Below are 21,241 nucleotides of genomic sequence, written 5' to 3' on the forward strand. Positions count from 1 at the left end.
CAGGTGCCTGACTGGAGTGGGAACGATGTGGCCTGAGTCACTGAGCGGATCCAGGAGGCTGGGAGTGGTCCCAGAGAGCAGGCGGCACCAGGAGCCTTGTGACCGGGCCTGCTGTCCAGGGCCAGGAGGAAGGGAACACAAATGAAGCGCTCCTCTAGAGTGCAGAGTTTAAGGGGACCCCACGGAGTCAGCAATCGGCATCAAGGCTGTTGCTCATTCATGCAATATTTTAAATTAATGCAATTAAAGAAATAATTTAGTGCTACACATCTATGTATATATTTTGAACAAAATATTGAAACTTTATTTTATTTTTTAAAGAGAGAGTGAGAGAGAGAGAGAGAGAGAGAGAGAGAGAGAGAGAGACTTTTAATATTTATTTTTTCTAGTTATCGGCGGACACAACATCTTTGTTGGTATGTGGTGCTGAGGATCGAACCCAGGCCACACGCATGCCAGGCGAGCGCTATCGCTTGAGCCACATCCCCAGCCCCAAAATATTGAGACTTTAAATAGACAGGCTCCCCCACCTCCCCGTGTGACTCCCCTTGCTGTGTCACCCTAATCTCAATTCTGAGCTAAATCCTGTTTTTATTTAAAATGTTGGTCTGTGGCTCTTTGTGGATTTAAAAAACAAAAAAATAAACTAAAAAAGAGTTGAGTTAGGTCTTTGAAACACACGGCATTTACAAATCGAGTTTTTATGGACCTCCCTTGGTCCTCTCCCTGAGCCTAGAGCCTGGGGTGGAATTCTTCCCTCTCCAAGTGCAAATGCGGCTCCTCCCAGCACCAGGTGCCATTTGAACTTGACCTTCCCAGGGTCCACTTCTGACCCTTGGCTGCTCTCAGGATGGCCCCCGAGGGCACCCACATTGCCCAAGCCCCCGGGGAGGAGCCCAGGCCCCCTGGGAACCCCTGTCTGGGTTGCAGAGGGAGCCAGGGGGCTAAGGCTGGGGGAGAGGGGCCTGGGGACCCCCCACCCCTCACACCAGCCCTCTTACTTGGGGTGCCTGATGGGCACTTCCAGCACCAGCTCGGGCGGGATCTGGAAAAGCTCGGGGTCATTGCCGTTGGCCTGCAGCAGGAGGGGCAGCACGTCGAAGCGGCCCCGCGGGGGCTTCCAGCCTTGCTGGATGCAGATCTGCAAACAGACCGCTCGGTCAGCTTGGTGTCCTGCGCCCTCCAGCCCGGGGGTGTGTGGGGCTGAGGGCTGAGCAGAGACCCCAATGCAAGTCCCCAGTGGGCACTGCCACTGGACAGAGGGTTCCCCTGGCCTCGCCTAGTGGCCCCCGGGGCACAGGGCAAGCCTCTGCTCCAACGGGGAGCTTTCCATCTCCCAGGTCCTCTGTGCCCCTGGGGGCTCCCAATCCTGGGTCTGTCCTGGGCGGGCTCTGTCCTGTGTCTGTCACGTGACCTTAGAGGCCTCAAGATGCAGAGAAGGTCTGCTCCCTGTGGTGAAGAATCACTGTCTAGAACACATTTTTTTAGGGCAGCTGCCCCATAGATATTTGACGTGAGCCACATGAGTGACTGACTCTAGCAGCTACATTAAAAAAGAGGTGAAAACCATTTTACTCACATATTTATTTGAATGCAAGCACTTTATGCGAATATTCTTCAGGTATTAAAGTATCCATCTATTCAAAGTGATCCATTTGACAGTAAAATGAAATTGCTAACTTTCGTCTAAACCATGCCGAATGGAGGTACTATGTGACAACGAGACACCCTGAGGATCAACACTGACTCACCCTTGATAAACGGTTAAAGTGAAGGTGTTTCAATCGCTAGGATATTGATATTCATGTTGAAAGTTACTGTTAAGATCAACCATATATTTATTAATGAACGCAGTAGCTTGCCGTACCTCCATCATCATCGTTTCAATCTGGAATCAACGCATATATCTTGAACACAATATTGAAACTTTAAATAGTCAGGCTCCCACCTGTTTGTGATGTCTGTGGTGCTGGGGATTCTGCCAGGCAGATATCTGCCACCCAGCCACATCCCCAGCCAACACAAGAGCGATCAGTGAGCTCCTTTCCACTGATTATCATTATTATTGTCACTACTTTGTGGTCCTGGAGATTGAGCTCAGGGGCACTCATCCATTGAGCCACCCCCCCAGCCCATGTTGTTTTTTATTTAGGGACACGTTCTTGAAAAGTTGCTCAGGGCCTCGCTGAGGGGCTGAGGCTGACTTTGAACTCACGATCCCCCTGCCGGAGCCTCCGGAGCCCCTGGGATGACAGGTGTGCGCCAGGCACCCAGCCCCCTGGGTTTGGAATACTGAGTCTTGGAGATCTGGTGGCACCTTCCCTAAAGGCACATCTCAGTTTGCACCAGCCACAGACGAGGCGCTCAGGGGCCACCCATGGCTTGCGGCTGCCCTTCTGGACAGCGCGGGGCTAGAGGGTTGCCAGGGAGGGATCACGCTTTGTGCTCTGTGGGCCCAGAGGGGAGCGCTGGCTCCTGGGCTCAAGGTCAAGGCCAAGTGCACCTTCCGCTAAGCCAAGTGGTGCCTGGCTGGGCCATGAGCACACAGGTGCAGCTCTGGTTGCCCTGGAGACAGCCCCCTCCTCAGGATAATCACATTTTAATAAGAAAAGCCACCTGCAGGTGAAGCCAGCACCCAGGGGTAGCAGCTGGGTCACCCTGGGGCCTGGCAGGGGCTGGAGCCAGGGGGCGCAGACAGAAGCTCACCTGGGGAGGGCTGGGTGGCAAATACAGGGGGTGCCCGCCCACAGGCCCACCTGGAAGGAACCCTGGGTGGGGACAGGGTGGTGGTGCTCTCCTGGTGGCTTTTACAGGCTGGTGGCCAGCAGAGTCAAAACTGTGTCCAACAGAGGCAGAAACGTGAGTGGTGCCCAGAGTGGGAGCCATCACTGGACCCTGCCGAGGTGCCGCGACGGGCTTCCTCTGCCAGTGCCTCTCCTCCTGGTGGGACGAGCTCTGCCCTGCGTCCCCGCCTCCCCCTGGCCTCCTTGGCTCCCTTGGATAACCGCTCCCTGCGCCCACCTGTGAAATGGGACCACAGTTTCCGCCAGGGGGCTGCGCGTGAGGACGTGCCACCAAGGTGACCGAATGCCCAACTGGGAAAGAGCCGGAGGACGGGGACGGAGGGCAGCGGTCAGTCTGAAGAAGGGCACCCTGTGTCCCAAAGGCTGCTCATCAAGCCAGAAAAGAAAGCTCGGGCCCTGAGCCCGGGCGGGCGGGTGGGGACGCCGCGCTCGCACCTCCGTGAACTCCACGTTGGCCGGGTCCCCCAGGGTGGAGCCGTCGGGCTGTTTGTAGCCGGCGTAGCGGATGAGCTGCGAGTTCCACACGCGGAAGTCGTGCTTGCCGTCCGTCCTCTGCGGGAAGATGGTGATGGCCGACCTGCGGGGCCAGGGGAGGACAGCCGGTGTCAGGGGGAGCCATGTGCCGCCCGGACCAACAGGCTCAGGGTGGATCAGGTCTGTGCCAGGTCCCCAGGGTCAATGGATCAGCTGTTGGAAGGAGGGGACGTCACCTCTCCACCGGAGCCCCTGGGGTGTGGAGGGTGGAGGCCAGTGGAGGTGGGGGCAGGAGGACGGGTTCAGAGCCAGGGGCTCTGGATCCCTGTCTCCAGGGGACGAGAGTCCTGACGTCAGCCAGTCTTCCAGGGAGTTCTGCACACGGCACATACTGATTCTAGGTTCTATTCTTCTTCTACCACCAGCCTTCCCTTTTCTGGGTACCGGGATTGACCTCAGGGGCACTTGGCCAACACCAAGCCACGTCCCCAGCCCTATTCTGTGTTTTATTTAGAGACAGGGTCTCACTGAGGTGCTTAGGGCCTCCCTGAGTTGCTGAGGCTGGCGTTGACCTCGCGATCCTCCTGCCTCAGCCTCCTGAGCGGCTGGGATTAGCGTGCGCCACCAACCGGACAACCAGCCTAGGACACACCTGTGTGAACCCTGTCCACCTGCTCCTCCTGCTCTTCCTTACCCTCCAATCCCCTTTCTGCACACCTCAGCCACCGAGGTCCTCTAACCCTGTCATTGGGGAGGCAGGTTTGAGACCTCCTCTGAGTCCCTTTTGCAAAACTCATCTCAGTGCAGGGCCCGCTGTGTGGCGGGATGAGCCCACGGTTACCCGAGGGTGAAGGGTGTCCCAGGACGAGGACGGAAGAAGAAATACAAAGACTTGGAGTAGGATGACTTTTCCACCCATGTCCCATGATACCCTCTGCCCCGAGCTCTTCCCGCTGCCTGGAGTCCCCTGTTCCCTCAAGGGATCCGATTCCTGGCTGCGGGGACCCTGCCCTGGGTTCTCCTGTCAACACAGGGATCTCAGGTCCCCCCGCGGCTGGTGGATCTCCTCCTGCAGGAGCCCGGGCCCTGCTGACCATGGCAACGGCCACCCCTTCGCTTCTTTCTGAGCTCAACTTGAGGTCCTCCCCTTTATGCAAAAGAGGGCCCCATTATTACACTGCAGGAGGGGGGCGGTCCCCTTCGGTATGAAAGCTGGGGTGCGCGGGAGGCCAGGTGAAAACCACACAGGGCCAGAGCTCTCTCCAGAATCTCTGAGCAAAACGTCTCTCAGGGCCACCGCGGAGAGGAGCCCAGGATGAGTCACTTCTCCCTCCCGCGCTGTGACGCATCCCTGAGCAGCAGACCAGCGCCTTGTGTGATGTACATACAGAGTCGTGTTTAGCGACACCAGAGTCACAGCCCGTGAGCGGGTGTGAGGCTGGCGCTGTGTGCGGATCCCAGATCCCACACCCTTTCTCAGGCTCCTCCTGGGTGAGGGCTGAGCGGGACATCTGTGGTTGCAGTTTTGCAAGCCCCGGGGGATACTACTGCCCCAGGAGAGATGGGACACGTGGTGTGAGCCAGGAAGGGCTGCACATCTGTCTCAGGGTGGCCGACTCCGCGCCGTGGGGACCTGAGGCCCCCTCCCGCCCAGCAGGTCCCTCACCTGAGGTTGCCCTTGTTGGTGGCGTACTTGATGTGGTTGCAGATGTAGTTGAACATCCCGTGAGCCGTGGTGCAGTCGCGCGCATCGAACACCTGGGAGAGATGCCCAGTGGGACTGACGGCCGTCTCCCCCTTTCCCAGAGCCCACCCAAGGGCCCCCTCTCTGGAGTAGCAGGCAGGTCATTCTGAGTCCCAGGCTGCCTTTTATGTTTCCTTTCTTCTATGCTCACCAGCAACGTCAATCAGCCTAGGAAAAGTCTCCCGGAGTGCAAGCGAATGTGACGAGGGGGACAGTCAATACAGGGGGCGTTTTAATGAGATGGCTACGTTTTCTGTTAGGGACTAGGACTGAGGGATTAAAAAAAAAACAAACAAAAACCAAACTCCAAACCCCGACCTTGATAACGGATCTGCTGCCCACGAGGACTCTTCCCTAGAATGCGATCGGGTCAGCGGGACAGAAAGGGACCCGTCAGGGGGAGGCGGAGCAGGTCAGTAAGGGAGGTGGGCGGGAGGCTGAAGGGAGCGGTGGGGTCTGCGGTCAGCCAGGGCGCCCAGGGGACGTGGCTCTAGTCAGGATGCCGCCGTGACCTGGGAGTGTGGCCCCGTGACCACCAGGTGATAGGTCACTAGGGCCAACGGGTGAAAGGTCGGGGGCCTTTCCAGAGCTCCACCTGCCCTCTTTCTCTCGTCCCCTCCCCAAGGTGTCCCCAAGGGGTCTCCCACCTGCAGCTTGGACCACTGGATCCTGCCAACGCAGCGGGCGGCGTTGCGCCAGGCGTGCTTGGCCCCGTAGATGAGCTCGGTGTCCCTGAGCTGGTAGGTGCCGGTGCTGTCGATCTCGCGGTTCACCTCCTCCAGCCGGTCCATGTGGGCCTTGGAGCCAAACCTGAGTTGGGAGAAGGGGAGCGTGAAGCGCCCCTAAGGTCTCCCGCCAGCCCGGGACTCCACCAGGAGGTGGGGCACCTGGAGGAGGCGGGGCCTGGTGGGAGGAAGTGAGGTCATGGGGGGCGCCCTTTTCCTCCTTTTAAGTTGATTCTCTCAGGTGTTTTGTCACAGGGACGGAAAGCTAACCAACGTCATTACCCCCTCTTCTGAAGTAGAGGTGGGCTCTGAGCTCACGATCCTCCTGCCTCGGCCTCCGGAGTCACCGGGATGACAGGTGTGCGCCCGGGTGCCCTCCCACACTTGCCTCTTAATGGACGAGTAGTACTGATCGATGAACTCCTTGGCCAGGGGGAAGAGCTGGTCCTTGGTGCGGACGTCTTCGGGCCTTCGCGTGTGCTGAGAGGGCAGCATGATGGAGCCCATGCAGATGTGCTCCGTGCAGCCTGTCTCCTGGACGGGAGAGAGAGAGGTCGGGCTACGGCCTGGCTTCCCCTGAGATGGGCGGGTGCTGGGCTGGGGGCCAGGATCTGGTACTCAGGGCAGAGCTGACCTGGCCCTGGCTGCCAACGACCAGCTTCCTGTCATTGTTGGACATGGTCCTCGGTCAACGTAAGGGACAGCGAGTCACGATTTAGGGTTCCGGAAGGTGAGTCAGGGGATCAGGGGTGTTTTGACTGCGAATCTGAATCACTGGAACTAGACCCCAGGATACTTTCTCGTTCTCACAGAGGGGACAGTAGCTCATTCGAACACGTCTAAAAACGACCCCGATTCTTTCCTCCCAGCCTTCTCTTCTGAGTATGGTTTGATAGCGGCTCCCCGTCAAGAGGGGGCTGTATGCCTCATCTCTTGGATCTAGGCTACTTTTGGCCCACAGAGTAGGCAGAAACGGCCCTGCACCATGCCCAAGCCCAGTCCTCAACAGATCTTGCGTGCTTCTGCCTCCACCATGCAAGCAAGTCAGGCTGCTTGCTGGAAGAGGAGAGACCGTGCACAACAGAGTCACCTCAGCAGGGCCATCCTAGATCAGCCTTCCCTGAGCTGTCCCCTCAGGTGGCTGCGGGCACACGATACAACCTCACTAAGATCCAGGGTGTCCGGTTCCGACTGGCTGGACCACCCAGCTAATCCAGAGATTTTTCAAAAGTAATAGACAGTAGTTGTTTTCAGTCGTCACTGGTTTTTTTTGGGCCAGTTTGTTACGCAGCAGTGACTAACAGATACATTTCTCCAAAAGGCCTGTTTCCAACCCAAACTTAAAGGAATGTGTTGGCGTGTTGGCACTATTAAAAAAATAGGATCTAGCAGTTTAGAGGACCCAGTGTGAAATCAGGGCAGGGTTTGTTCAGTACTTCATCCGTGGTCAGACTGACCACGCCTCTTCACGTCTCTTGGGAACAAAGTGCTCAGATAAAAAGCATTTCGAGGAGTGTGTGGGTGTCCATCAGCTGTTCTCCAGCAGGGACACACAGCCCGTCCAGGGGGTGCTGGACAGTGTCTGGGGACTCACCAGGGCGCTCTTCAGGTGGAGGGTGTCGGTGAGGACCACGTCCGTCTCCCAGTTCTTGACCTTGAGGAAGCGGGGGCACTTGGAGGGGCTGCCGTTCTTTGTGGGAGACTGTCTCCCCGAGGCAGGGGGCTAGGGAGAGAACGGAGGTGGGGCGTCAGGCAGGGTCTTGAGGGAACTGAAGAATGGTCTCCACTGGGACTGGGAGGTGCTGGTCTTTCTAGAATCTTCCCTGAGCCACCCACTGTCTGCACCTGACCAAAGGATCTGACCCTCCCTGAGTGACAGGTACCTGGGCACAAGCAAGCACCCCAGAAAGAAGCCTTTTGGCTTCTGTTCTGGGGAGAAGGGAACTCAAAGGTGTTCTCTGAAGTCTGGTACAGGGTCTGGCATATTGAGTAGGAACTCAGGAAATGTTTGTTGAGTGAATAAATGACCTAAAGGAAACGGTCAGCGTCTCTGAATGATAACAGCCCTCAGAGCTGAGGAGGCCACTGGAGTGACACATTCCTCTGTATGAATTCCCGGACCTTTCCTGCTATAGCTCAAATTCACCCTTTCTGGCAAGTGCTGAGAAAACAGAAAGGTTGAGATCAGAAAGCTTTGCAACACAGACTACTTTCTCCAAACTCCAGGTTTCTTTTCTTTTTAATTTTTAGTTGTAGATGGACGCAGTCCTTTTATTTTACTTGCTTATTTTTATGTAGTGCTGAGGATAAAACCCAGAGCCTCCCAGGTGCTAGGCAAACTCTCTACAACTGAGCTATAGCTCAGCCCCCAAATTTCAGGTTTCTGTATCTCTTGAAAATGCCAGGCTTGTTCCTGCCTCAGGGCCTTTACACATACTGTTTCCTTTTTCCCAAACACCTTTGGTCCACCATTTGCTTTCACCTCTGGAAGCAAACAGACCAGTAGGTGGTGGGGGTGATAAGTCCCAGGCTGACCAATGCGCCATCCACTCAAGACCTCACTGGTAAGGACTCCCTCTTTCCTACATGTTTCTGGGCAGCTGTCACACCTGCTCGGGCAGAGGTGCGCCCGTGTGTCAGACAAGCATCCGTCACTCAGCAATCGTAAGAGAGACGCGGCAGACACACCCCAGTGGGAAGGCCACGCCGGGAGGGGAGAAGGTGAGCCAACGTTGAAGGCGGCTCACGCCAAGAGTAGGCCTCAGGGACCCAGAGGCAGGGCCTTTGTGCGTTCTAGTACTTACGGGATGGAGAAACAGAGGCTCTGGGGATGCAGCAGCGTTTTTGTCTTTTTGGAGAGAAAAGTGGAGAGAAGTGGAGACAAGGAGGTAAAAGAGCGGGAGGTGATGGGGACAAATAGATGGGAAAGCGTCAGGTGTAAAGGCCCTGAGGCAGGGAGAGCTCCTTCAGCTCCAAGGAACAAAACTTGCTGAGTGATGGACGCTTGTCTAACACACGGGCGCACCTCTGCCCGAGCAGGTGTGACAGTACCATGACTCATTGGCTTGGAGAGCTCTAGCAGCTCAGGACAGCTGAGAATCCCACAAATTCCACGAATTCAGTGCTTCATGGGACGTTTACCGAGTGTCTCTGAAGTGACCGAGAAGGCAGCAAGGGCCAGGCTATGTGACCAGCCAGACCCAGGTGACCTTGGCTCCTGCAGCGTTCACAGTCCAGTGTGGGGGAGGGGGTCACGACTCTGAGCCGTTGCAAGTGAGGGCAAGGCCTAGGTGACCTCTCACGCGGATGCCTGGAGCCGTCGTCAGCCATGGCTCGTACCACGCTGTGGTTATGATGCTCCACCACCACCGCGACTCCTGCTGCGGAGGCTGCTGCGGCTGCTGTCCCTCCTGCAAGCATCGCTGTGACCTGCTACAGTTTCCATGTGGCCTGCTTTCAACACGTCGTCCCCAAGGTCTGCGATCGTGGTGTTTGCATATGGAGCCGTGGGGAAGAAATAAAGCTGAGCTCAGGGAGGCAAGGTCTCCAGGATGGCATTAGTGACTTTATAAGAGAGAGCTGAGCCAACAGGTGTGACCAGATGCCGAGCAGATCGGCCACCACGCTCTGGGACTTCCGGCCTCCAGAACTGCGAGCCCAACAAACCTCTCTTCTTTATAACGTACCCCGCCTCTGCCACTCAGTCACAGCAACAGAAAACGGACTAAGACTAAACTGCACTAAAGCCACAGTGGGCAGCACGGGGTGGGGCGTTTGTTCTCTTTGTCCTCTCCTCGTACTTTCTTCCCTGCTGGACCCGAAGTCATTCTGCTTGTGTCTCCAAATGAAGCACCGACGAACATCCTCGTCTCTCCTGGCAGCCCTGCCCCGATGGCGTCCCACCAGAGCAGGCCTTTAGAGCAAGGCATTCCTTGGAGTGAGTTGACATCTTTGCATCTTTGAGGGGTGCAGGGAGCTACCTGTCCGTATGGGAGGTCGCCCAGAGAGGGGGTGACAGACTGGGTGCTGAGGCCAGGGTTGGGCCTGGGTCAGGAGGGTGGAGGGCAGACGGCTGGGGGGAGCAGTGTGGGGTGGCCAGGGGCGGGGGAGAGAGAGCAGGCCCTAATCAAGGAGGCCATCTGTTGAGGCTCCAGATGTTGAGGAGCAGCTGTGAAGAGCGGCCCAGACGCGCCTGCCCCGGCCACTCGGCCTCGCCGCACCGCACACTGAGTCCAGGCCTCAGGAGCCCTCTGGCAGGGCCGCTGTAGCCGCTGTAGCCGCGAGCCAGCAGTGATACTGGATGACTCAGGAGGGGACAAGTGGGGACATCAGTACAGGATGCAGATGGCTTCTCTGAGTGCGGACCTGAGAGCGCCTGTTCAAAACGCAGCCGAGCGGCCCTTAGAGGTCACGGTGTTGGGGACAGGGCCCATTTGGAATCCAGGCTGCGGCCTCGCACCTGGAAGTCCTCAGGGGGTGGGAGATGCCAGCTGTCCTGGGAGGGGGCGGGGCAGGGCTCCCGGGACACCGCCTCCTAAATCGGCACAGGAGCCCCTGGGCTCATGGGCGCTGGGGGCTCTGTCGACACCTGGCTGCTTAAGGAGTCGGCAGGAGCCCGAGGAAAAGGTCTCGCAGCCTCAGCCCAGAGGAGGCAGGGAGGCCTCTGGTCCTTGGGCTAACCACGGCTCGTCCATCGGGGAGCAGCCTGGCGCTGGACCGGGCCTGAGGCCTGTTTCTGCACAGCCCACGAGAGAAGGATGGCTATTCTCCTCTGAGGTCACTGAAGTTAAGAGGAGTCATGCCGCTGGATATGAGAATCCCGTCTTGGGATCCGTGAGAGCCACATCTATGTGGGTCCCCCAGAGTTTTGTGAGGACACTGCCACATCCACGCATTCCCACATGTCGATGGCTTCTCTTGAACTACAGGTGGGGACCAAGATCGCATGTCCACAAAGACACAAGGATTAAAAAAAAAATTGTCCCTTCTAGCAAAGGTCTGTCGACCAGCGGCACTGGCTGACCGCAGAGGGCTCACCTGCCGCGGGGTCGGAGGTCTTTCCTGAACCTTCTTTAGAACAGCACCCCGGTCCTGTCCCCTTACCGCCTTCGCATGCTGTAAACAGCTCCCTAGCACTCACCCGGCCTGCGATCGCGAGGGCACCGTGGGGCCACGGACCTCTCGTCTCTACCCACGAACCTTCTTGCTGGGGATTTGCATGGATCTAGATTGACAGTGACATAAGGTGTCCCCCAGCCACCCTGGTGATGATGCAGGAAATGTTCACAGACAAACATGCTCAGATCGGAAAGCTGTGACCTAGTCAGTCCATCCTTGTTGGAATGGAGCTGGGTGGTAACTGCAGCTGCAGGCAGCCTGGTTGTGACTGGAGGGTGGGGGGGTCACTGGGGGTGTGCCCTGAAAGGGTGCATCTTCCCTGTGGGACCTTCCCTGCCTGCTCTCAGCTTCCCCCATTGAATGCAGTAGCACTGGCCGCCCACGCCCTTCCGCCATGATGGTCTGCCTCCCCTTAGACCAGAGTAATGGGCTCGGCCAGCCATGGACTGAACCTCTGAAGCCGTGAGCCCAAACACGCTTCTCCTGGTCGAGGTCCCGGTCAGGTATTTGGTGACATGGTGGCTGGCTAACTCAAGGGGATTGAGTCCAGGTCCCCCACGGGATGGCCATATCACGGGTGCTCAAGAGCCTCCTATTAGATGGCCTAGTAGTCGGCACAGAGCTGCTCCATGCTCTGCGGACTTTAAACGCTCTCTAGATCCCCCGCGATAGCTAGCACAGCCTGAATCGCGAAGGGAAAAATGACCAGATGAAAGGGTCTGTGTGTCCACCCATGCGGTCTCTCCCCTCCGATATCTCCCCCACCGTTGGTTGGCTCTGCGGGTTTGGAAGCTGCAGGAGACTGAATCGCATCCCCCTCTGCCCCCAAGTCATGTGCAAAGGCCCTGTGTGGCAGGGTGGCCATGTTGGTGAGAGAGCTTTGGGGGCCAGTGAAGGTTAAATGAGGCCATACAGGATTGGTGGCCTTATAAGAAGGGGACAGGAGCTCCGTCTCTCTCTCTGCCATATGAGGATACAGGGGGAAGCGGGCCGTCTGCAAACCAGGGCAGAGGGCCTCACCAGCACTGGGCACCCCGGTCCCAGACTTCCAGGCTCCAGGACCCGTAGACAGCACATTCCCGTGGTCTGAGCCTCTGGCCTGCGGTCCTCCGTGGCCTCCGCCTGAGTGCTCATACACAGTCGGCGTGGATTTTGAAACTGCAGAGATCCTTCAGGCTCGGCCCAGGGCTGTGGGCTGGATTGAGTGGAGGACAAAGGAGCCCAAGGCTGCCTAACTGAGCGAGTGACCGCCTGGAAGCCAGTGTCAGGAACGCAGGTGCTCCACGACCAGCCACGGGGACAGGACCGACCAGTGCGTCCCAAGTGGAAACGAGCGTATGAACAGAGACTGCATCCAGCCAGCCCAGCTCAGCAAGGCAGCACCCTGCAGAGGGTGGGTTGCCGGCCCTGGGGACCAAGTGGCTTTGGGAGCCGAGGCTCGATGTCATTGCTCAGCCTGGGGACAGATGCACCCGAACCCAGGAAACGATCCGAATTCGAAACCCAAAGTCTGATTTCTATTGACTGCTCTCACACCATGGCGGAGTCGAAGACCGCGACAAGGAGCCATTGTTAAGTCAGACGCCAGGCGTCCACGGCTGTGGGGGCCACAGGAGGCAGAGAGGTCCCCAGAGAAGCTGCAGCAACAGTGCGGAGAGGCCACCAGGGTGGGGAACGGCCGCAGGGCCGGGGGGGGGGGGGGATCGGAGCAGGGGATCGGAGGAGGGGGTCGGAGGGCGGCAGGAAGCGGACGCTCAACCCACTGGCATGAGTCTCCTGGGGACACCAGGTCTGGGAGCCACCGTGGGGGGAGGAGACATCTGTGAGACTCAGACCATCCTAGGAGCTGTGTCCCTCCAAATCCATACACTGACCTCCCGAACCCCAATAATTCCAAATGTGACCTTATTTGGGAGTAAGGTCTTTGTTTTGCCCTGGGGACAGAACCCAGGGCTTGCTCGTGCTAGATAAGGGCTCTGCCAGGAGCCCCATCCCCAGTCCTTTACATTTTGAGACAGGATCTTGCTTATTGCTGACGCTGGTCTTGCCTATAGTGATCCTCCTGCCTCAGCCTCCCAAGTTGCTGGGGTGACGGCGTGAGCCCCCCCAACTCTCCCCGCGCCTGGCTGGAGGGAGGGTCTGGATGGAGGTCCTCATTTAAAGTGAGGTCGCCAAGATGGTCTTTGATCCCCAAATAACCAGCGTCCTTAGAAAAAAAGAGAAGTTGGAGATGGCCACCCAGGCGCAGGGAGAAGGCCAGGTGGTGTGCGAGGCACCGAGGGAGGCCTGGAATGAGCCCCGCTCACGGCCCTCAGGAGGACCAGCCCACCCGGCCTTGGCGGTGGAGTCCTGGCCTCCCCAGCTGTGGGGTGGTCCGCTGCCCAGCTGGCGGTAACTGCCCGGGCAGCCCTGGCGCACACACAGGGGCGCCAAGGCCTAAGCTGTTCAAGGCCGGCGCCTCCCGAGTCTCACACCGTTGGCACCGGCCACGGTCCTCCATCTCAGGCCACGGCAACCTGCCCTGCTTGGCTTGTCCTCAATGAGGGGAGCATGCTGGGGCCGGGCTGGGCAGCAGGCCACCCACACCAGGGGCCAGAAGCCACACACGGTGCCCTTTGCTGCGGCTCCGGGCAGCGCCACGCCCACCTGTGGGTGCAGTTCTCCAGGGCAGCGAGCTAACCTGGCGCCGAGCGGTGGCAGCTCAGGGCCAGGCCCACAGACCCGTGGAGCAGCAGGTCCCCACCGGTCGGCGCAATGAAAACCTGCCAGGTAGAGATGGTGACTTACTGGGACCTGGGAGTATGGCCTCCCTGTGATGCGCTCAAGGTGTTGTGTCCAAAGCGATTCATTATTTACTTGGTAGAAAGTGAGTGAGGACTTATTCTGACCCCCCCTCAATTCACGTCCATGTGCTTCAGTGTGTGGAATCGGGGTGCTCGGGAATTAGACCTGGCACGCTTCGGGAGTGGAGGGGGTGCAAGGATCTTCTAGGGTAAGGGGGTCTTTTTTGTGGGGGGTACCAGGGGTTGAATTCAGAGGCACTGGATCACTGAGCCACATCCCAGCCCTATTTTGTATTTTCTTAGAGACAGGGTCTCCCTGAGCTGCTTAGGACCTCCCTAAGTTGCTGAGGCTGGCTTTGAACTTGCGAGCCTCCTGCCTCAGCCTCCTGAGCCGCTGGGATCACAGGCGTGCACCACCAGGCCGGGCCAAACGGGACTTTAAACTGGATTGTTGATGTGTTCTCCAAATCAAGCAAGACCCCAGCAGTCACAAAAAAACAGGAAGAGAGACCTCTCTGGCCCCGTCAGCCTCTATGGGCGACACTTTGATCCCGGGGCAAGGCAGCCGGACAGCATGCGGAGGAGTAGCCCTGATTTCCCAGCCAGAACGTCCTTGTCCCACCCAGATGACGGTTGGGGCAGGCTGCATTGAATCGACTCAACGCTCAGCTGTTAAAACAAACAGTTATAAAATACATGGAAACCCCAGCAGGGCTGCACCCAGACACTTCCTGGCTCCGCCCGGCTCCGACGCCCAGGGTGGCAGGACCTGTTGAGGGGCTCTTGATTAAGTGACGTGGGTGCCCAGCTCTGGCCCTGAGCTGGATGAGACACCGGGCAGTGGGCCTGAGCCAGGTGGGGGGCGAGATGAACGGTACTTTAGCTTGGGATCTGGGGACCCTCGAGGTTAGAGAGAGGCCTGGGGAAAGGGGCACCCCACAGGCACCCTGAGACGTCACCCGCATGGCGCCTGTGGGGTCTGCTAAAGCCAGCCAGGTGGGCTCTGAGGGTGACGTCGGTGCCGTGCCTGCTACGTGTGGCTACGTCTGCAGCTTGTCTTAGGGGCAGAAGGTTCCAGAAGTCAAGGCAGATACTTAATGAATGATGATACTTAAGATGAGGGCTAGGGCAGGACCACATTCCTTGCACTGTGTGGTGGCCCCTGCCTGTCATCCCAGCGGCTCCGGAGGCTGAGGCAGGAGGATTGCAAGTTCAAAGCCGGCCTCAGCAACAGAGAGGCCCTAAGCAACTCAGGGAGACCCTGTCTCTAAATAAAGTACAAAATAGGGCTGGGGATGGGGCTCAGGGGTCCAGTGCCCCTGAGTTCAATCCCTGGTACACTCCCCCCCCCCAATTTTCTTTCCTTTGCAGTTACCTTTCGTGAATGCCTCCTGGATACTCAGCCCCGGGCTGGGCCTCTGCATGCCCACTGGCTCATTGAATCATCAGTCACCCGATTTTTAGATGAGGAAACAGGTCTGAGAGGTGAAGGGGCTCCGTCACCCGCGACGGAGCTGCTGGGAATCCAGGCTGCCAAAGCTCCTGCCTGTCCCCGGCTACCTTGCTACCCCTCTGCCTGGACATCCCGGAGCTCAGCTCCAGGAGGCCTGCAGCTCTGACTCGGATGATGGACAAGGACGGTGATGTAACCTTGAAGGGAGTGCGTCACAGATTTGTCACAAAACGGTGGTCCCTTTCTACTTGGGGGTTCCCAGGGTGTCCTGTGTACAACAGGAACGTGCCTCTTGTCCTCTCTGCCTCAAGAGAGCAACAGAATAACTAGCAAAATGAGAATAAGAATGACGACCGGGAAGTCCCGAGCCCGGGGTTGAGCCTGTCGAGCCACCTGTGATGCGTGGCCTGGGGTCAAATCCTGCCGCACCCCTGGGAGCCCCGGGCCGTATCAGCCAGGGACATGCCTCTTCCCATAATGCATTTCTCCTCTCTCTTGTGGGCGAACTCCTACTCAATCCTCAAAACCCAGGCCCTAAGTCACTCCTTGGGGTCTGATCCTTGCTGGTACCTGCTAAGGTATTTAAGTCACTGGAGCATTTGGTGCCCTTTCTCTTTTAAGACCAATTGCCACCGTATATGCCTCTGTCACCCTACACTGGGAGGGTCTCAAAGGCAGGGGAGTCTGCCTCTGTCTTTTTTTTTTTTCTTTTAGAGAACTAACAGTCTTCGGAGTCAGAAAGTTCCTTCTCCTGTCTAACCTGCGTCTGCCTTGCTTCACTGGCACGCTGTTCCTTTCTGCCTGGTCCTGGGAGAACATGCAGCTGCTGAACTGCCGCTTGCCCCTGCCTGACTGAGAGAAGCAGGTGGTGGCCGGGTCCCTCCTTGGTGTTATGAACAATGCTCAGCCTCTGTGGAGGCTTTAAAGTCAATCAATCAATTTTTAAAAAGCAGAAACCATTGGAAGCGGGAGGAGAGAAGCTGATTCTGGGAGCTTCGAGCAGGTAGAGTAGAGGCTGCGAACGGGAGGCCGTCTTTCAGGACAGAGGACGAGAACCGTGGTCTTCATTGATCTGCTCGTCTGGGGGACAGTTCTGGAGCTGGTGGCTGTGGAGGGGCCCATCAGGAAGGAACCGGGCAGTTTCCTCAGCCCTGAACCTGGGGCTCCAATAGGGCCGAGCCCTGGGTCCCTGCCTCCTTCTCGCCCTGTGTCTGAGAGGCATCTGGGAAATCGCACCTCAGACGCGCAGCCCCTGGCTCTGAGTCTCACTGGGTCGTGGGCGGAGGAGGCCGAGGGCCGGACGTCGAGTCACGCGGGGACTTAAATCCCAAGTCTCTCTGCCCGGCCTCCTGGGCCTCGAGGACTCAGACCCTCGGAATCTTTTCCTTCTTCCCCCAGAAAATGGAGCTGGCCCCTCAGTCCCCTCTGGGACACACGGTGTTAACGAGAGGGGCAGTAAGGGGAGGTGGGGAGTGCGGCCCGCGGAGAGCCGAGCCCTGCCGCAGAACTGATATCTGGCCGTCCCGTAGGAAGAGAAGCCCAGTAAGGCCAGATGGCGCACACTTAAGACCAAAGCCACGGATACTTCTGTGTAAAAATCTGAGACGATGATGAATTCCGACCTCACGAGGTGGGCCTCGTTTCCTTTCCGGGCTCCGAGGACTGACGCCAGGGCCTTGCACGTGCCAAACCCACGCTCTCCTGCTGAGCTGCACCCCAGCCCCAGCGAGGCCTTGGTTTTTGAGGACGTATGGTCAGAGGGTACGATGGCACCCTCCCACCTGACATGCCCAGGTATTGTCGCAGAGTCAACCGCGGGATCACGAGCCTGGCCCACAGCAGGATCCCTGAAGTCCTGCTTTCCTGTCCAGCCGTTAGCAGCCAGCGAAGGCCACTCCAGCAGGAATGGCCACCAGAGCTCTGCAGAGAGGCCGGGGCTCCGATGAGCTGGTGGTGAAGGGGCCACCGCGAGATCAAGTGCAGAGACCCAGGCCCCAGGCCGAGAGACCTGGGCCGTCCCCTGCAGACGTCCCTGGGTCCGTGCACCTCCACAGAGGTGCAGAGGGAGGCGGGCAGCTCACAGACCCTCCTGGGCTGCTGGGGCCTGGCCTGGCTCTTCCCGGGCGAGAGAGGGAAAAGGCGCTCTGATCTCCAAGGGATACTGACTCAGCTGTCGACACCTCTCAGCCGACCGGCAAAGGCCAGGATGTTTGATGGCAGCTGGAGCTGGCAAGGCTGTGGGAAAACAGTCAGGCTCCCGCGTCGCTGGAGGGGTGGCGGCGATATCTAGAGCAAATCTTCTGGCAGTTCCGCTCATAGACCATAAACGCTCATGACCTCTGACTCAACAATTTCGAACAGGAATCTCTTCTATGGATAAACTCGCTGTTGTGCCACATGAGGTATCGGCACAATGTTCTATCCGACAGCACTGTCATGAGAGTGGCAATGAGCCAAGTATCCACCACAAAGGACTTCCTTTTGGAATAGTATGCAGCCATCAAAAAGAACACAGGCTCGATTACTTGGGATTTATCCCCTAGACATGTGGATAAGTAAGAATGCAAGGGGCAACATAATAGGTGTCATTGACTTTTATACAAGATTATGAAAAGAGTAGGCGTGTGCACATTTGTCTAAGCATAAAATGTTGCTAAAGAACACAGAAAATTAGTAGTGTTGCTGGCGTCTGGGGAGGGAAGCTAGGTGTAGGTGAAGGGAAAGAAAGTATCATGATGCATCTTTGATCTCTTTTAAACGTGGAATCACACAAAGGCCTTTCCCGGTAGAAACAGAATAACATCGGAAAAATGGCAAGCTCACGATCAAATAAAACAAACCCCAGATCTGCATCCCCGGCTGAGCCTGCTGACCCGGCCTCCGGCTCTGCAGCCAGGGCCATTGGCCTCCTTCTCAACAGGGCTACATCCACCTCCCTCTGCTTCCTACCGGGAGAGGCCCCACTTACCTGCTCCCTCTCGGAGTAGGGGTTGTTGAGGACCACAGGCGCGCCGCCCTGGCCCCACAGGTCATTGAAGACGCGGTCATTCTCTCCGCCGAGGGGCAGAGCTTGGTGTGACTTGCCATCCAGGTCCCTGAAAGGCAAGGTGGACACATCAGGCTCCCTGCCTTGGTCTGAAGGTCCCGAGTCTGTAGGGGACCCAGGGACTCAGTCACTCGCCCCCTGGGAACGCGGGACGTCCCGCCTGCTGCTCGGCCAGGGTTACCCCCTCATGGGGTGGGCGCTGGGCGCAGGCTTCACCCAGCTCACCCTGCAGCGAGCCTACGAGAGGGACAGGCAGCGGGCGCAGTTTTACAGAGAGCGTGGGTGACGGAGGAAGCCAACGGCTCAGGGTCACACAGTCAGTCATGAGTAAAGCTCAACACTCCAGCCTGTCCTGCACTTTAACCTGAAGAAGTGGCTCTAACTGTCACCATCAGGGACCATCATCATTACCATCAGCATCACCACCACCATCATCACCGTCACCACCATTACCATCACCACCATCAGCATCACCACCACCACCACCATCACCACCACCACCACCACCACTATCATCATCAACACCACCACCACCATCACCATCATCAACACCATCACCACCATCACCACCATCACCACCATCACCATCACCATCACCACCATCACCATCAACACCATCAACACCATCACCACCATCAACACCATCACCATCACCATCACCACCATCACCACCATCACCAGCACCACCATCACCATCAACACCATCACCATCACCATCACCACCATCACCACCATCACCACCATCACCATCACCACCACCATCACCATCACCACCACCATCACCACCATCACCACCATCACCATCACCACCACCACCACTATCATCATCACCATCACCATCACCACCATCACCATCACCACCATCACCACCATCACCACCATCACCAGCACCATCATCACCGTCACCACCATCACCACCACCATCACCACCATCACCACCATCACCATCACCACCACCACCACTATCATCATCACCACCACCACCACCACCACCATCACCATCAACACCATCACCACCACCATCACCACCATCACCACCATCACCATCACCACCACCACCACTATCATCATCACCACCACCACCACCACCACCATCACCATCACCACCACCTCCACCATCACCATCATCACCATCACCACCATCACCACCATCACCAGCACCACCATCACCATCAACACCATCACCATCAACACCATCATCACCATCAACACCATCACCATCATCATCATCATCACCATCACCACCACCACCACCATCACCATCACCATCACCACCATCACCACCATCACCATCACCACCATCACCACCATCACCAGCACCACCATCACCATCACCACCATCACCATCAACACCATCACCATCACCATCACCATCATCACCATCATCACCATCACCATCACCACCATCACCATCACACCATCACCATCACCATCACCACCATCACCACCATCACCACCACCACCACCACCATCATCACCATCAACACCATCACCACCATCACCACCATCACCAGCACCACCATCACCATCACCACCATCACCATCACATCACCATCACCATCACCACCATCCCCATCATCACCATCATCACCATCACCACCATCACCACCATCACCAGCACCACCATCACCATCAACACCATCACCATCAACACCATCATCACCATCAACACCATCACCATCACCATCATCACCATCACCACCACCACCACCATCACCATCACCATCACCACCATCACCATCAACACCATCACCACCAGCACCACCAACACCATCACCACCATCGTCACCATCACCATCACCATCATCACCACCACCACCATCACCATCATCACCACCATCACCATCACCATCATCACCATCATCACCATCACCACCACCACCACCACCACCACCATCACCACCATCACCACCACCACCATCACCACCATCACCATCATCACCATCATCACCATCATCACCATCATCACCACCACCATCACCATCATCACCACCATCACCATCATCACCATCATCACCATCATCACCACACCACCACCACCACCACCACCATCACCATCACCACCATCACCATCAACACCATCACCACCATCACCAGCACCACCATCACCATCACCACCATCACCATCAACACCATCACCATCACCATCACCACCATCACCATCATCACCATCATCACCATCACCACCATCACCACCATCACCAGCACCACCATCACCATCAACACCATCACCATCAACACCATCATCACCATCAACACCATCACCATCACCATCATCACCATCACCACCACCACCACCATCACCATCACCATCACCACCATCACCATCAACACCATCACCACCAGCACCACCAACACCATCACCACCATCGTCACCATCACCATCACCATCATCACCACCACCACCATCACCATCATCACCACCATCACCATCACCATCACCATCATCACCATCATCACCATCACCACCACCACCACCATCACCACCATCACCACCACCACCATCACCACCATCACCACCATCACCATCATCACCATCATCACCATCATCACCATCATCACCACCACCATCACCATCATCACCACCATCACCATCATCACCATCATCCATCATCACCATCATCACCACCACCATCACCACCATCGTCACCATCACCATCACCATCATCACCACCACCACCATCACCATCATCACCACCATCACCATCACCATCACCATCATCACCATCATCACCATCACCACCACCACCACCATCACCACCATCACCACCACCACCATCACCACCATCACCACCATCACCATCATCACCATCATCACCATCATCACCATCATCACCACCACCATCACCATCATCACCACCATCACCATCATCACCATCATCACCATCATCACCATCATCACCACCACCACCACCACCACCATCACCACCATCACCACCACCACCATCACCACCATCACCACCATCACCATCATCACCATCATCACCATCATCACCATCATCACCACCACCACCACCACCACCATCACCATCACCACCATCACCATCAACACCAAAACCACCTTAAAATGGTCACTCTCCACTTCAACACATCT

The 21,241-nt window shown here is 57.1% G+C and overlaps 1 protein-coding gene across 1 annotated transcript in view; it reads right to left on the minus strand.

Moving 5' to 3' along the window:
* Positions 1 to 21,241, minus strand: part of Nos1 (nitric oxide synthase 1) — a 144,965-nt gene that overhangs the window by 38,707 nt on the left and 85,017 nt on the right. Inside the window, exons 3-9 of the mRNA XM_076854826.2 lie at positions 18,070 to 18,196; positions 7,342 to 7,470; positions 6,136 to 6,281; positions 5,670 to 5,832; positions 4,945 to 5,036; positions 3,240 to 3,381; positions 1,002 to 1,141 (exon numbers count right to left, since the gene is read on the minus strand). Coding sequence (XP_076710941.2) covers positions 1,002 to 1,141; positions 3,240 to 3,381; positions 4,945 to 5,036; positions 5,670 to 5,832; positions 6,136 to 6,281; positions 7,342 to 7,470; positions 18,070 to 18,196 — 939 coding nt within the window. The remainder of the gene's footprint in view (positions 1 to 1,001; positions 1,142 to 3,239; positions 3,382 to 4,944; positions 5,037 to 5,669; positions 5,833 to 6,135; positions 6,282 to 7,341; positions 7,471 to 18,069; positions 18,197 to 21,241) is intronic.

The sequence above is a fragment of the Callospermophilus lateralis genome, chromosome 1 (assembly GCF_048772815.1).
Source record: "Callospermophilus lateralis isolate mCalLat2 chromosome 1, mCalLat2.hap1, whole genome shotgun sequence".
NCBI classification, from domain to species: Eukaryota; Metazoa; Chordata; class Mammalia; order Rodentia; family Sciuridae; genus Callospermophilus; species Callospermophilus lateralis.